The sequence below is a fragment of the Giraffa tippelskirchi genome, chromosome 2 (assembly GCF_054371585.1).
Source record: "Giraffa tippelskirchi isolate mGirTip1 chromosome 2, T2T-mGirTip1v1.2.pri, whole genome shotgun sequence".
NCBI lineage: Eukaryota > Metazoa > Chordata > Mammalia > Artiodactyla > Giraffidae > Giraffa > Giraffa tippelskirchi.
Window position 1 is genome coordinate 135,886,037 of NC_137276.1, and position 14,681 is coordinate 135,900,717.

General features: G+C 36.7%; 1 protein-coding gene across 1 annotated transcript in view; it reads left to right on the forward strand.

Moving 5' to 3' along the window:
* The window catches only part of LOC145522953 (uncharacterized), a 252,008-nt gene that overhangs the window by 177,353 nt on the left and 59,974 nt on the right, over positions 1 to 14,681 (forward strand). Inside the window, exon 3 of the mRNA XM_081532337.1 lies at positions 10,581 to 10,675. Within this exon, the coding sequence (XP_081388463.1) occupies positions 10,581 to 10,675 (95 nt within the window). The remainder of the gene's footprint in view (positions 1 to 10,580; positions 10,676 to 14,681) is intronic.

Consider the following 14,681-nt stretch of genomic DNA (forward strand, 5'->3'; position numbering starts at 1 on the left):
CAGCCAGCCTGGGTTCTTGCTCGGAGGCACTGGGAAGAATTTGCTCCCATCCTCACTCAGGTTTTGAAAGAAAGTAGTACCTTGAAGCTGTAGTACTGAGGTCCTTTTCCTTTACTGGCTGTCAGCAAAGACTGTCCTTAGGTCCAAAAGACCCCAAATCACAGTCTGTTTAAGCACCTGCTACAAACAGTTTTAAGCATATAGTTGGAGAAGATGGTGTTTTCTGAGTAGTGGGGGATAAAATGAATATCAAGATAGCAAAGAATAAAACATTAATTGTAGTAAATATCAGTTTAAAAGGATGGTAACCTCCTTAAAGGCCCTATTTCCAGACATATTGAGACTTTGCGCTTCAACGTATGAATTTGAGGGAACAAAATCCATTATATAGCAATAATAGTAATAACTGAATAAAACTTTTGTGATACAGGTCTACTAATGACAAGAATAGGGATATTTTTGCTTAATCAGTATTTAAGGTTAGTGCTCTCTACATGAATATCTACTGCAAAAGTTCATCTGTTAGCATTAATCTGTAATGAGATTTCATGTTTTCATCTTTAAATGCACCTTTTCACAAAATAAGTGATACATATGGCATTTGAAATGTTGTTAAATTGTTGCCTACCACTGAGATTTGTAAGGAAGGAAGAAAGGGAAGGAGGGATAAAGAAGGGAGGAAAGGAACCAGAGAGGAAGCAGGCACAGAAGCAGACAGAAGAACATTGTGTTTTTATCAAGCAATTTTCCTCCTGTCTCCTTTGCAAGCACCATTGAGTCTGCATTGTTAAACCACTAGCAGAATAATGAAAAGTGAATATATTATCTTATATAATTAAATTCCTACAAGTTAAATGGATGCTCTGACTCCAAATGTATCATAAGTATAAATTAAGGCAGGTAATATGCAATAAAATTGATTAGAGTTAGAATCTGAATTAATAGAAAGATGTATATCTAATCAGAGCCCAAATGTATCCCTATGCGTTTTCTCCGTCAAGTGATAATCCGAATGAATACACCTGGCTAAATGAATGTTTAAATGTTCTTCTATTCTTTCTATCCCATTCCCTTTTATTTCTATGCTTTAAAAACTCTAGCTTATTTTTTAAGCTTATTTCATTTTTATTTCGGAGAAGACAATGGCAACCCACTCCAGTACTCCAGCCTGGAGGAAGAGCATGGAGGAAGAGCCTGGTAGGCTGCAGTCCATGGAGTCTTGAAGAGTCGGACACGACTGAACATTCAGGACTGATTTCCTTAGAATGGACTGGTTGGATCTCCTTGCAGTCCAAGAGACTCTCAAGAGTCTCCTCTAACACCACAATTCAAAAGCATCAATTCTTCTGTGCTCAGCTTTCTTTATATTCCAACTCTCACATCCATACATGACTACTGGAAAAACTATAGCCTTGGTGAGACGAACCTTAGTTGGGAAAGTAACGTCTCTGCTTTTTAATATGCTGTCCAGGTTGGTCATAACTTTTCTTCCAAGGAATAAGTGTCTTTTTATTTCATGGCTGCAGTCACCATCTGCAGTGATTTTGGAGCCCCCCAAAAATAAACTCAGCCACCGTTTCCATTGTTTCCCCATCTATTTACCATGAAGTGATGGGACCGGATGCCATGATCTTAGTTTTCTGAATGTTGAGCTTTAAGGCAACTTTTTCACTCTCCTCTTTCACTTTCATCAAGAGGCTCTTTAGTTCTTCACTTTCTGCCATAGAGGGGTGTCATCTGCATATCTGAGGTTATTGATATTTCTCCCTGCAATCTTGATTCCAGATTGTGCTTCTTCCAGCCCAGCATTTTTCATGATGTACTCTGCATATAAGTTAAATAATCACAGTGACAATATACAGCCTTTACATACTGCTTTTCCTATTTGGAACCAGTCTGTTGTTCCATGTCCAGGTCTAACTGTTGCTTCCTGACCTGCATACAGGTTTCTCAAGAGGCAGGTCAGGTGATCTGACATTTCCATCTCTTTCAGAATTTTCCACAGTTTATTGGGATCCACACAGTCAAAGGCTTTGTCATAGTCAATAAAGCAGAAATAGATGTTTTGATGTTTTTCTGGAATTCTCTTGCTTTTTCAATGATCCAGTGGATGTTGGCAATTTGATCTCTGGTTCCTCTGCCTTTTCTAAAGCCAGCTTGAACATCTGGAAGTTCATGGTTTATGTATTGTTGAAGCGTGGCTTGGAGAATTTTGAGCATTATTTTACTAGCGTGTGAGATGAGTGCAATTGTGCAGTAGTTTGAGCATTCTTTGGCATTGCCTTTCTTTGGGATTGGAATGAAAACTGACTTTTTCCAGTCCCGTGGCCACTGCTGAGTTTTCCAAATTTGCTGGCATATTGAGTGCAACACTTTCAAAGCATCATCTCTTGGAATTTGAAATAGCTCAACTGGAGTTCCATCACCTCCACTAGCTGTGTTCGTAGTGATGCTTCCTAAGTCCCACTTGACTTCACATTCCAGGATGTCTAGCTCTGGGTGAGTGATAACACCATCGTGATTATCTGGATCATGAATATCTTTTCTGTACAGTACTTCTGTGTATTCCTGCCACCTCTTCTTAACATCTTCTGCTTCTCTTAGGTTCATATTATTTCTGTCCTTTGTCGAGCCCATCTTTGCATGAAATGTTCCCTTGGTATCTCTAATTTTCTTGAAGAGATCTCTAGTCTCTCCCATTCTATTGTTTTCCTCTATTTCTTTGCACTGATCACTGAGAAAGGCTTGCTTATCTCTCCTTGCTATTCTTTGGGACACTGTATTTGAATGGGTATATCTTTCCTTTTCTCCTTTGCTTTTCACTTCTTTTCTTTTCACAGCTATTTGTAAGGCCTTCTCAGATAGCCATTTTGCTTTTTGCATTTCTTTTTCTTAGGGATGGTCTTGCTCCCTGTCTCCTGTACAATATCAATGTACAAATATGTATCATACTGCTAATGTTTTAAATACTAATAATTCAAAAACTGTATGAATAAAAGCAATAAAAAGAATCCATGTGATTAAATTTTTTTCAAGTCACTTTTTGTTTTCAAAATTGCAATAATTTTTTTTTAAATGAAATACATTTTATGGAAATTTGTTTTTGCCTTTCAACATAATCAATAAAATTCTTTAGATTACTATGTTATACCAATAAAAAAGCTGAATTTATTTAATCAATATTTCAATGTTGAATTTCTTTTAGATGCTCTTTTGAAAGAAATTATAGTTTAGTATTTTAAGAACATTTTAAAATATTCTGACCTACTTAAATATATAATATCATTTGAAGTCTTGAAGTATGAAAGAAATTTCTTAATAAAGCAACTCTACTGAAGTTAAGTGATCATGTATTTTATAATTCAGTGCAACACATAGATTTCCCTGCAGGTTTATTTTTTGAATTATAATAAAATTGTGAAACTATTCAGAGACAGAATTGGAAGAAACAACCCCATGTCATACTTTTTCATTTCAGCAAGGGGCATATAAAAGTTTCTCACCTCTGTCAACATTTATCTTTTCAGATATTTCATGGAGAAACTCTTCAGAGGTAAAAACACACTTTTGCTGTGAATTATGTTGATGGAAATTTTAAACATAGACATTAGTTGATTCAGGAAAATATGATGCAAGATATTGTATAAGAGCATAACCCTTTGAAACATGTAACATAGCAATTTCTACTTCCATAAAAGAAGAAACTACAATAGGAAAATAGAAAAAAGTTTGGCAGAATTTTAGATTTCTGAAATATAAAGCATATCTTAATTAGCATTTAAAAATTATGTTTATGATGTATCTCTATTGTAAACCATTTTTAAAGCCATTCAGTGCAGATACAACACAGTGTTTATACCTTCTATACATTGTTTTTGTCAAGTGATCATCCCAGTGAATATATTGAGTGATAAAAACTCAACATCTGTTCATATATTACATTCTATCTTTTAAAAACATATATTTTTACACAGTTACTGTCGTTAGAAAAAATAAAATATTAGTTGGAAAATATAAATTCATAGACATTTTCCAACTCTAATAACTATAACAATTTGAAATCATAAATGTGTGCTTTTTACTTTTATTCGGTCTTCCTAACAGAATTAATGAAGGATATAAAAATGGAAATAATACTCTATATCACAGAATTTTAGCTTATTTATTCATTACCTAATAGTATTATTCCTCTAATAGCTGATTTGATAGCCAATTTTAAGCTTATTGGACTGGAATTTCCATGAGAACTGCTGATATTCACACCTACATATTCAAAAGAAGCCAAATAAGATGAATTATTATTTAATGAAAGAAGACACAGAGTTAGACATTTATAACAGTCTTTAGATTGAGAGTAATAAATAGTGTAATAGGTAACTGACAGTGCGGTGTCTTGTCTATTTTTGAAAAGAGTCAAAAAATAGTCAAAAAGTACTTGGGGTAGGCATAATCATGACCTCCTCAAAGACAGCAACATTCTAACTAACAGAAACTGTACATGTATTAGGTTTCACTGTCAAAGGAAATTGCAGTTACAGGTAGAACTAAAGTTACAAAGCAGCTTATTCAGAGTCAACAGGCCCTTATATATGTTTTCATCCACAGATAATGGTTCTAGAAAGTTTCTTTCTCTGTGCCTATAGTAGACTCCAAAGAACCATTTTTAAGTTGATTAAAGAGGTGCAAATTTATTAACAGTTAGTATATTAGTCATTAATTGTGTGCATTTTACAGGTTAAACTTTGTCTGTCTTGGACTATAATAACCCATTAATTAAGATGTAGTAAAAGAGCTATTTTAAATGTTTTATTTTAAATCACCTTCATAAAATTTACCGACCTTTTTTTGAGTGCATTTTATAGGCACTGATTAATAATCAGTATAATGCAAAGAATTTACAAGTAAAAATAAGGTACAGTCATCCCCCATTAATAAATCTGTATGTTGTGCATGCATGGATTCAACCAACTATGGATCAAATTTCCACAGTTATAATCATATTTAAATTGAAAATGCATATAATCAGAAGAAATTGATTGTTGACATAATTGAAGATAATATTAAAATGCTATTTAGCTGTTTTAACTATTGAGAGAAGTGTTTACTGTTGCACTTTGCTATAAAAATATCGTGAATAATTAAATCAATTTTCCTAACTGTCAGTTTGTGTAGTTGGCACTGATAGATTTCTTTGAATTGGGTGAGTCTGTCCTCAATTGGTCAAAGAATTGGACAGAATTTCACCCTGGTGTTGAAGACCAAGAAAAAAATCAGACCTGTGGCATTATTATTAGCTCACTGGTAAACAACAAATAGCTATGAAAGACCATAGAGGAAAATAAGGAAAAGGTAAGGAATATTAAATTTATATTTTATTTTTCATTAAGAGAGATAATTGCAGCAACCAAATCTTGTTCTTCTCCTCCTTTGCTCAAGACATCTGCTGAAAATCAAGGTCAAACTTTAAAAACACTTCAAGACTGGGAAACATTCTATTTTGTGCTTTGTATATTGACATATGCTGTGCTAAGTCTTTTGGATCATATTTTAATTAAACATGTTAAATGATGCCTTGCAGTGTTCAAAGCATTGTACTGGGTGACCATGAGAGTATATAGCTAAATATGACAAAGTCCCTGACCACAGGGTCTACAATGTTGTGGAAAAAATAACACATAAAGACAAGTAGCATTCTATTCATTTTAAAAGTGATACTGAATATTGTAAAGATAAGTACCACAGTCAAATGTGGTAAGTCAATTATATAAATACATAAGACCTTAGTATATCATAAGAGGTAAAATTGAAATTTCCAAATGTTTCAGATATACTTATTTGAAAAGTAGCTCTCTATGATTGGAAACTTTAAACACTGGGTATTTGGTTTTTTGTTTTTAATATTCTTATAGTTTGCAGCAAAATAATTTGTATATACATGGATTCTACTTTTATACTTCTGAAGCTTTACTATTTGATTTTCCAAATTGTAGTAATTTAGTCCTTTATACCTAAATCAATGCAAAAAATCGTATTTTGGAAACTTTTAAACATCTAATAATTCATTTGATATGGAGCTGGGAAAGAGAATACTTTCAGGAGAGATGAGAAAAGCATAAGTACATCTATTATGATGATAAAAATTCCACTTGACAATGTTCATTATAGCATGGTATTTGTGTATGAAACTAAGATTAGTTAACAAAAAGCAGCAAACTGAATATAAACCATTTTTTTAGCTTTTTTAAATTCATTTCTTTAATATGAATGTGCAAATGTCAAATCAAAATCCTTGACTTCAGTCTAATCCTTGTTCCATTAGACAGGGCTGAGATACCTTAGAACATTTGGTATTTCCCATGGATCACAGCCTTGTTGTGGCAAAGGGGCTTATGTAACTCAATGAAGCTATGAACCATGCCATGCAGGGCCACCAAAGATGGACAGGTCTAGTGAAGAGTTCTGACAAAATGTGGTCCACTAGAGAAGGAAATACAAACCACTCCAGTATACATGCTGCAAGAACCCCATGAACAGTATGAAAAGGTAAAAATATATGACACCAAAGGGTGAGCTGCCCAGGTTAGAAGGTGGCCAGTATGCTACTGAGTAAAAGTGGAGGGCAATTACTGATAGCTCCAGAAAGAATGAATCCACTGGGCCAAAGCAGAAAAGACACTCAGTTGTGGGATATGTAGTAGTGAAAGTAAAGTCCAATGCTATACAGAGCAATATTGCATACTCACCTGAAATGTTAAGGTATGCAAGCTAGATTTTGAAGAGGCAGAGGAATCAGAGTTCAAACTGCCAACATCTGTTGGATCATGGAGAAAGCAACAGAATTCCAGAAAGTATCTATTCTGCTTCACTGACTATGCTAAAGCCTTTGACTGTGTGGATCACAACAAACTGGAAAATTCTTCAAGAGATGGGAATACCAGACCACCTTACCTGCCTCCTGAGAAATCTGTGTGCAGGTCAAGAAGCAACAGTTAGAACTGTACATGGAACAACTGTCTTGTTCAGAATTGAGAAGGAGTATGACAAGGCTGTATATTGTCACCCTGCTTATTTAACATATATGCAGAGTACATCATGCAAAATGCCGGGCTGGATAAAGCACAAGCTGGAATCAAGATTGCTGGGAGAAATATTAACAACCTCAGATATACAGATGATGCCACTGTAATGGCGGAAAGTGAAAAGGAACCAAAGAGCCTCTTGATGAGGGTGAAAGAGGAGAGTCAAAAGCTGGCTTAAAACTAATCATTGGAAAGGAAAAAAATATATATATCATGGCATCCAGTCTCATCTTCTTGGCAAATAGAATGGGAAAAGTGGAAGTAGTAACAGATTTGATTTTCTTGGGCTCCAAATCACTGTGGATGGTGACTGTAGCCAAGAAATTAAAAGACACTTGCTTCTTGGATGGAAAGCTATGGCAAACCTAGACAATGTATTAAAAAGCAGAAACATCACTTTGCCAACTTATTCAAAACTATGATTTTTCCAGCAATCATGTATGGATGTGAGAGTTGGACCATAAGGTAGGCTGAGCACCTAAGAATTGATGCTTTTGAATTGTGGTTTTGGAGAAGACTCTCAAGAGTCCCTTGGACTTCAAGGAGATCAAACCAGTCAATCCTGAAAATCAACCCTGAATATTCATTGGAAGGACTGATACTGAAGCTGAAGCTCCAATGCTTTGGCCACCTGATGCAAAGCACAGACTCATTGGAAAAGACCCTGCTGCTGGGAAAAACTGAAGGAAAAGGAGGAGGGGGCAACAAATTATGAAATGGTTTGATAGCATTACTGACTCAATGGATATGAGCTTGAGCAATTTCTGGGTGATAGTAGAGGACAGAGGAATCTGGCGTTCTGCAGACCATGGGGTCAGAAAGAGTAGGACACTACTTAGTGACTAAACAACAACAAATGTGTATCATTGTTCAATTTAGTCCTGGTTCTAATTTAAGATTAATGTGATTATTTAGAAACTTCAGGCTAAGAAAGTCCAAACAGCTCTTGCTACAAGAGTCTTCATCAGCTTCTTGAATAAAGTAACAAATGAGCTGGAACCATCTCTCTGTCCTAGTGAAGGAACAAAATTTGGTCAAGAGAACACACTTGGAGTCAAGAAACACACAAGTTTATGTGTCCATATGAAGCAGAGGACAGCAGAGGATGAGATGGTTAGATACCATCGCCAACTCAATGAACATGAATTTGAGAAAACATGATAGTTAAAGACTGGGAAGCCTGGCATTGTGCAGTCAATGGAGTCACGAAGAGTTGAACAACAACAAAATTAAGCAGAATGCTTCATTCTCAGTGAAGACTGTTCAACAGAGCACAAAATGCAGCCTATCAGCACCACAATTTATTCAGCAGTACTGTTTCATTCATGTAATGCCACTTGCAAGAGTTGATATACCAAAACTAAAGTCCCCATGGCCTTACTCCTGCAGTTTCACAGAACTTTCCCACCCCAGGAGTTCTATTTGGATAAACAAAGATGAGTTATATCAACATTCATTCTTTATTACACAAATGCACATACAAAAGCATATACAGCTGACCCTTGAATGACATGGATTTGAATGGCACAGATCCACTTATATTCAGTTTTTTCCCCAATAAATAAATATATGTATTGTAAATGTATTTGCATTATGATTTTCTTAATAACATTTCCTTTTATCTAACTGATTTTGTTGTAATAATACAATATGTAGTACATATAAATGCAAAATGTGTGTTAATTGGCTATTGATATTATCGGTACAACTTCTGGTCAACAGTAGGTTATTAGTATTTTTGAGTTTGTCAAAAGTCATATGCAGATTTTTGACTGCATGATGGCAGGGATGGTCAGCACCACTAATTCCCAAGAGTTGCACCAGGATGTATAATAGGTAAGAGAGGAATGTTAATATAAAATAACTTGTATCTTGTGTGAAAGAAAATATTTCCTTGCCATTTCCAGCTTCTAGAGGCTCCCTGCGTTCCTTGGCACCTGGCCCCCTTCCAGCAATGGCATCATTCTGAACTCTGTTTGGGTTGCCACATTTCCTCCAAATCTAACTCTCTTGCCTTGCTCCTCCACATTTAAGGACCCTTATTGGACTTCCCTGATGGCTCAACTGGTAAACAAACTTCCAGCAATGTGGGAGATTTGGGTTTGATCCCTGGATTGGGAAGATCCCCTGGAGAAGCAAACTGGCTACCCACTCCAGTATTCTGGCCTGGAGAATTCCACGGAATGTGTATAGTCCATGGGGTGGCAAAGAGTTAGACATGACTGAGCAACTTTCACTTTCACTTTCATGATTTCATTGTGCCTTATCAGATAATCTAGGAAAATATCTCCATTTTAAGATTCTTGATCACATCAACAAAGACAATTTTGCCATGTAGGGCAGAATATTCATGGATTTTAGAGATTCTAGTCCACCTCTTGGTGGGGACAGGGCATGGCATTATTTCACCCACCTTATCAAAATTTGAATTATGTTATTATCTGGTAGACAGTGTAGGATTCTAACCCTTTCTTGCAGAAAAGACACCTAATCAGAATATTAGGTCTATGTTATTTGATTTCTAAAAAACAATTAAAACTTTGGTTCAAATTTAACTTACACTATTTTATAAGCAAACTCTAGGTAACACATTATTCTTGACAAAAATCAGCATATCTTATTATGTAAGGAATCCTCTTTATCTTTGCTATTTGTATTTTGTGGATCAGATACATCAAAACTGTAATATTAAAACCAAAAAATAAAACTTCAGTATGCGATTGTTGTGAATTTCAGTATGTCATTTAGTGACAAATATGTGGATTCTTTGATGAAATAGTGTTAAGGTGTAAGTAGGGTATTGTGTGACCATATAACTTGTGATTGGGGCCAGTTTCATTTTTCCTGGGGTTACATATGAATGAGAAAATGGGTGTTAGCATTTTTATGAGGTCACAAAATGTCAGTTGTTGAATAATGACTATGATTAAATATCCTATCCACAGAATTTTAATCCTCCTCCTATTCTACTTTGAAGGAACAGTTTTGGTAATGGATAGGTACTTTATTACCCATCATTTCATTGCAGGACTCACTTTACAGATCAATTTTAATGTTTAACAACCAGTTTTTATTTCTATGGGCTTCCCTCGTAGCTCAGACGGTAAAGAATCTGCTTGCAATATGGTGTTGCAGCCTGGCGGAGCAGAGACCAGAACCTGCCCCATGACAGGAGGGTGCGGCAAACTGCACCCTTGTGATTGTCCCAGTAAGCATGCTGAAGGGACATTTTGGGGCGGGGAGTGCTCTCTGCTCCACTTCACTGCCTACCCCTGCATCCATCTGCATGGAAACAAAACAAGATATTTCTGATAAACAACAGAGCCTGCGCTAATCAAACTCCCCAGTATTGCTATCCCTAATGATCTCATGTGACTTCTGCCAATAAAAGTGCAGGCTGAAAGGAGTCATTTTGTCTTCCTGCCATGGAGAGCAGGAGGGTCTCCTGCTTGCCAAATTATATGCATTTCTCTTTTTCATTAAGCGCTCGCCCTTTTTCAGGTCTTCCTCACCCATTGTGCTGGACGTGGCAATGCAGGAGACCTGGATTGAGAAGATACCCTGGAATAGGGAATGGCTACCCACTACATTTTATGGTAAAATGCAAGTAATCTCTATACTACTAACTCTTTAGTATAAATCTCATATATGGTTGGTACAAAAAGTGATAAATAAAATATAATATGACCTATCACTCACCTAGAGCCAGACATTCTGGAATGTGATGTCAAGTGGGCCTTAGGAAACATCACTACAGACAAAGCTAGTGGAGGTGATGGAATTCCAGTTGAGCTATTTCAAATCCTCAAAGATGATGCTGTGAAAGTTCTGCGCTCAATGTGCCAACAAATTTGGAAAACTCAGCAGTGGCCACTGGACTGGAAAAGGTCAGTTTTCATTCCAATCCCAAAGAAAGGCAATGTCAAGGAATGCTCAAACTACCGCACAGTTGCACTCATCTCACACGCTAGTAAAGTAATGCTCAAAATTCTCCAAGCCAGACTTCAGCAATACGTGAACCATGAACTTCCAGATGTTCAAACAGGTTTTAGAAAAGGCAGAGAAACCAGAGATCAAATTGCCAAGATCTGGTGGATCATCGAAAAACCAAGAAGTTTCCAGAAAAACATCTATTTCTGCCTTTTTGACTATGCCAAAGTCTTTGACTGTGTGGATCCCAATAAACTGTTGAAAATTCTGAAAGAGATGGGAATACCAGACCACCTGACCTGCCTCTTGAGCAACCTGTTTGAAGGTCAGGAAGCAACAGTTAGAACTGGATATGGAACAACAGACTGGTTCCAAATAAGAAAAGGAATACATAAAGGCTGTATTCTGTCACTGTGCTTATTTAACTTATATGCAGAGTACATCATGAAAAATGCTGGACTGGATGAAGCACTAGGTGGAATCAAGATTCCTGGGAGAAATATCAATAACCACAGATATGCAGATGACACCACCCTTATGGCAGAAAGTGTAGAAGAACTAAAGAGCCTCTTGATGAAAGTGAAAGAAGAGAGTGAAAAAGTTGGCTTAAAGCTCAACATTCAGAAAACTAATATCATGGCACCCAGTCCCATCATTTCATGGCAAATAAATGGGGAAACAGTGGCTGACTTTATTTTGGGGGGCTCCAAAATCACTGCAGATGGTGATTGCAGCCATGAAATTAAAAGACACTTAGTCCTTGGAAGGAAAGTTATGACCAAACTAGACAGCATATTAAAAAGCAGAGACCTTACTTTGTCAACAAAGATCCGTCTAGTCAAGGCTATGGTTTTTCCAGTAGTCATGTATGGATGTGAGAGTTAGACTACAAAGAAAGCTGAGCGCAGAAGAATTGATGCTTTTGAACTGTGGTGTTGGAGAAGACTCTTGAGAGTCCCTTGGACTGCAAGGAGATCCACCCAGTCCATCCTAAAGGTGATCTGTCCTGGGTATTCATTGGAAGGACTGATGTTGAAGCTGAAACTCCAATACTTTGGCCACCTCATGCGAAGAGCAACTCATTTGAAAAGACTTTGATTCTGGGAAAGATTGAGGGCAGGAGGAGAAGGAGACGATGGAGGATAAGATGGTTGGATGGCATCACCTACTCAATGGACATGAGTTTGGGTAAACTCCAGGAATTGTTGATGGACAGCGAGGCCTGGCGTGCTGCGATTCATGGGGTCACAAAGAGTCAGACATGACTGAGTTACTGAACTGAACTGAACTGAACTAAAAATGATCTATAATACCAGAGAGGAAAATACTTAATAGAACTGCTATATCATGTATTCAAGATATCAAATTATTTATCCTATTATATATTGAAAATTTCATTGTGTTCTGGGAGATGGTGCCAATGTGATCAGTGGATAAGAAAAAGAATGAGTTCTGCATCTATAGAACTTCAAGAGGATAGGATTTCTTTACAAGAGCTTCCTCCGATGTAGTATCTGCTACCAAAGCAAAGTTTTAGAAAGACTCTTACCTCCTGACTGTACAATGCAAACTAAATTGGCTGCTAATTATATTTGGACTGGCAGAAGAAGGACATAACATGCCAGCTAAAGAATGGGACTCAAAAATATGGGAGAATTATGGTGAGGAAATGATTTCAAGTAATTACAGAAGGAAAGAACAGGGTTTACCTTACCTGAGGAACTAGCCCTTTCAAATGTACTTTGCTCATTGCTTTATAGCATCAGTTTTATTGAGATATAATTGAAGTATAACACTGTATTAGTTTAAGTATATAGCATGATTTGATATCAGTATATATTGCAAAATGATTAGCACAAAGTTTCGTTAACAACCATCTCCTCACATAGTTACACAATTATTTTCTTGTGATGAGAACTTTTAAGATCTAGTCTATTAACAACTTTCAAATATATCATTAATTTTATTTACATATTTCCATTATGTAATGTAATATACATTACAACCCCAGAACTTAAAATTGGAAATTTCTTAAGATTAAGTTCAAAACCTTTTAATTGGAAGTTTGTACTATTTGACCAAGGGCTTCCCTAGTGGCTCTGTGTTAAAGAATCCTCCTGCCAGGCAGGAGGCACGGGGTTCAATCCCTGAGTCCAGAAGATCCCTTAGAGAAGGAAATGGCTACACACTTCAGTATTCTTCCCTGGGACATCCCATGGAGAGAGGAGCCTGGCAGGCTACAGTCCATGGGGTCACAAAGCATCAGACATGACTTAGCAACTAAACAACAACAAAAACAAAACCATTTGACCACCTTCACCCATTTTCCCCAACTACAATACCCTACCTATGGCAACCACTAATCTGTTCTCTATGAGTTTTGTTTTGTTTTAATTTTTATATTTCACAAATAAGTAAGACCATAGAGTATGTCTTTTTCTTATTGGCTGTATGGTATCAATCTTGGTGAATCAAGAGATCAAGAAAATTGTTTCTGGGTTCAGAGAGACTGAGGTGATTCCTGGTTTTGTCACTCATCATATGGATCTTCAACAAGCTACACAAGCATTCTGAGCCTCCATTGTCTGTGCTTTACCACAGGGATAACATTATCCACTTACAGATCAGTGTGAGGATAGATTTACATGTGTAAATTGACTGAGTGGGGTCTCAGACAATTAGGACAATTTTACTATCTTTTCTTCTCAAAAAACTTCTTCATTTTGATGTATGTTCATGGCTGTTTCATTCACTCATTGTTTTTTCATCCATTCATTCATGGTTTTTTTCTAGTTTGTGATCTCATGAGTTGTCCTCTTGTTGCTATTCCTTTGTTAAAATGTTAAAATGTGAGTTGTCCTATTGTAGCGATCCCTTTAATTGTTAAAATATTCACATTTTCCTTACCACCTTCTGATTTCTTATCCCTTGAAATTTGTATCTCACTCTTGTCACCCCATCTATATTCCATGCATACTTACCATTTTAGTTCTTCTTTTGAAAAACTCTCCTTTGGCTTCCCTAACTTTATTTTTTCTCTCTTGATCTTCTAAAGTTCTAACTATGCCTTCTAAGTCCATACACCAGACTTTTCTTTATCTTTCCGACTTTAAGAACTTTATTGTTTAACATCATGCACTAGGTCTTTTTCAATTTTCTCCTCGTGCTCTCTTCTTGTGTTAATCTACTCCCACAGTTATAGATAGCGTGTTTCTGAATCACCTCTGAAGGATGGCTCTAACTGTATTTCAAACCTTTATTTCAGGCTGGATTGGACATATATCATGGATATCTTGAAGAAAATACATACTCAATATATCCCAAATCAAAAGTTATTGTCTATCAAAAACTGTTCTTCTCTTTGGGTTCTCTTTCATGTTTAAAGGTCTCAACAGCCTTTTAATTTCCCTAAATAGAAATTGTCAGTAATTTTGAACACTTCCGCTTCCTGAATAGAGACTTCATCAATTCTTGCCATCTGGTCAGGGGCGGCCGTGGAGAGTGCCAGGCTGCGACAGCACAGGAGCAGACGAGAGGAGCTACCCCATGTCCAAGGAGCGGCGGCTGCAAGGACGCAGGAGGGCCGAGAGGAGCTACTCCACGTTCAAGGTCAGAAGGAGCGACTGTGAGGAGATACCCCTCGTCCGAGGTAAAGAGCAGTGGCTGCACTTT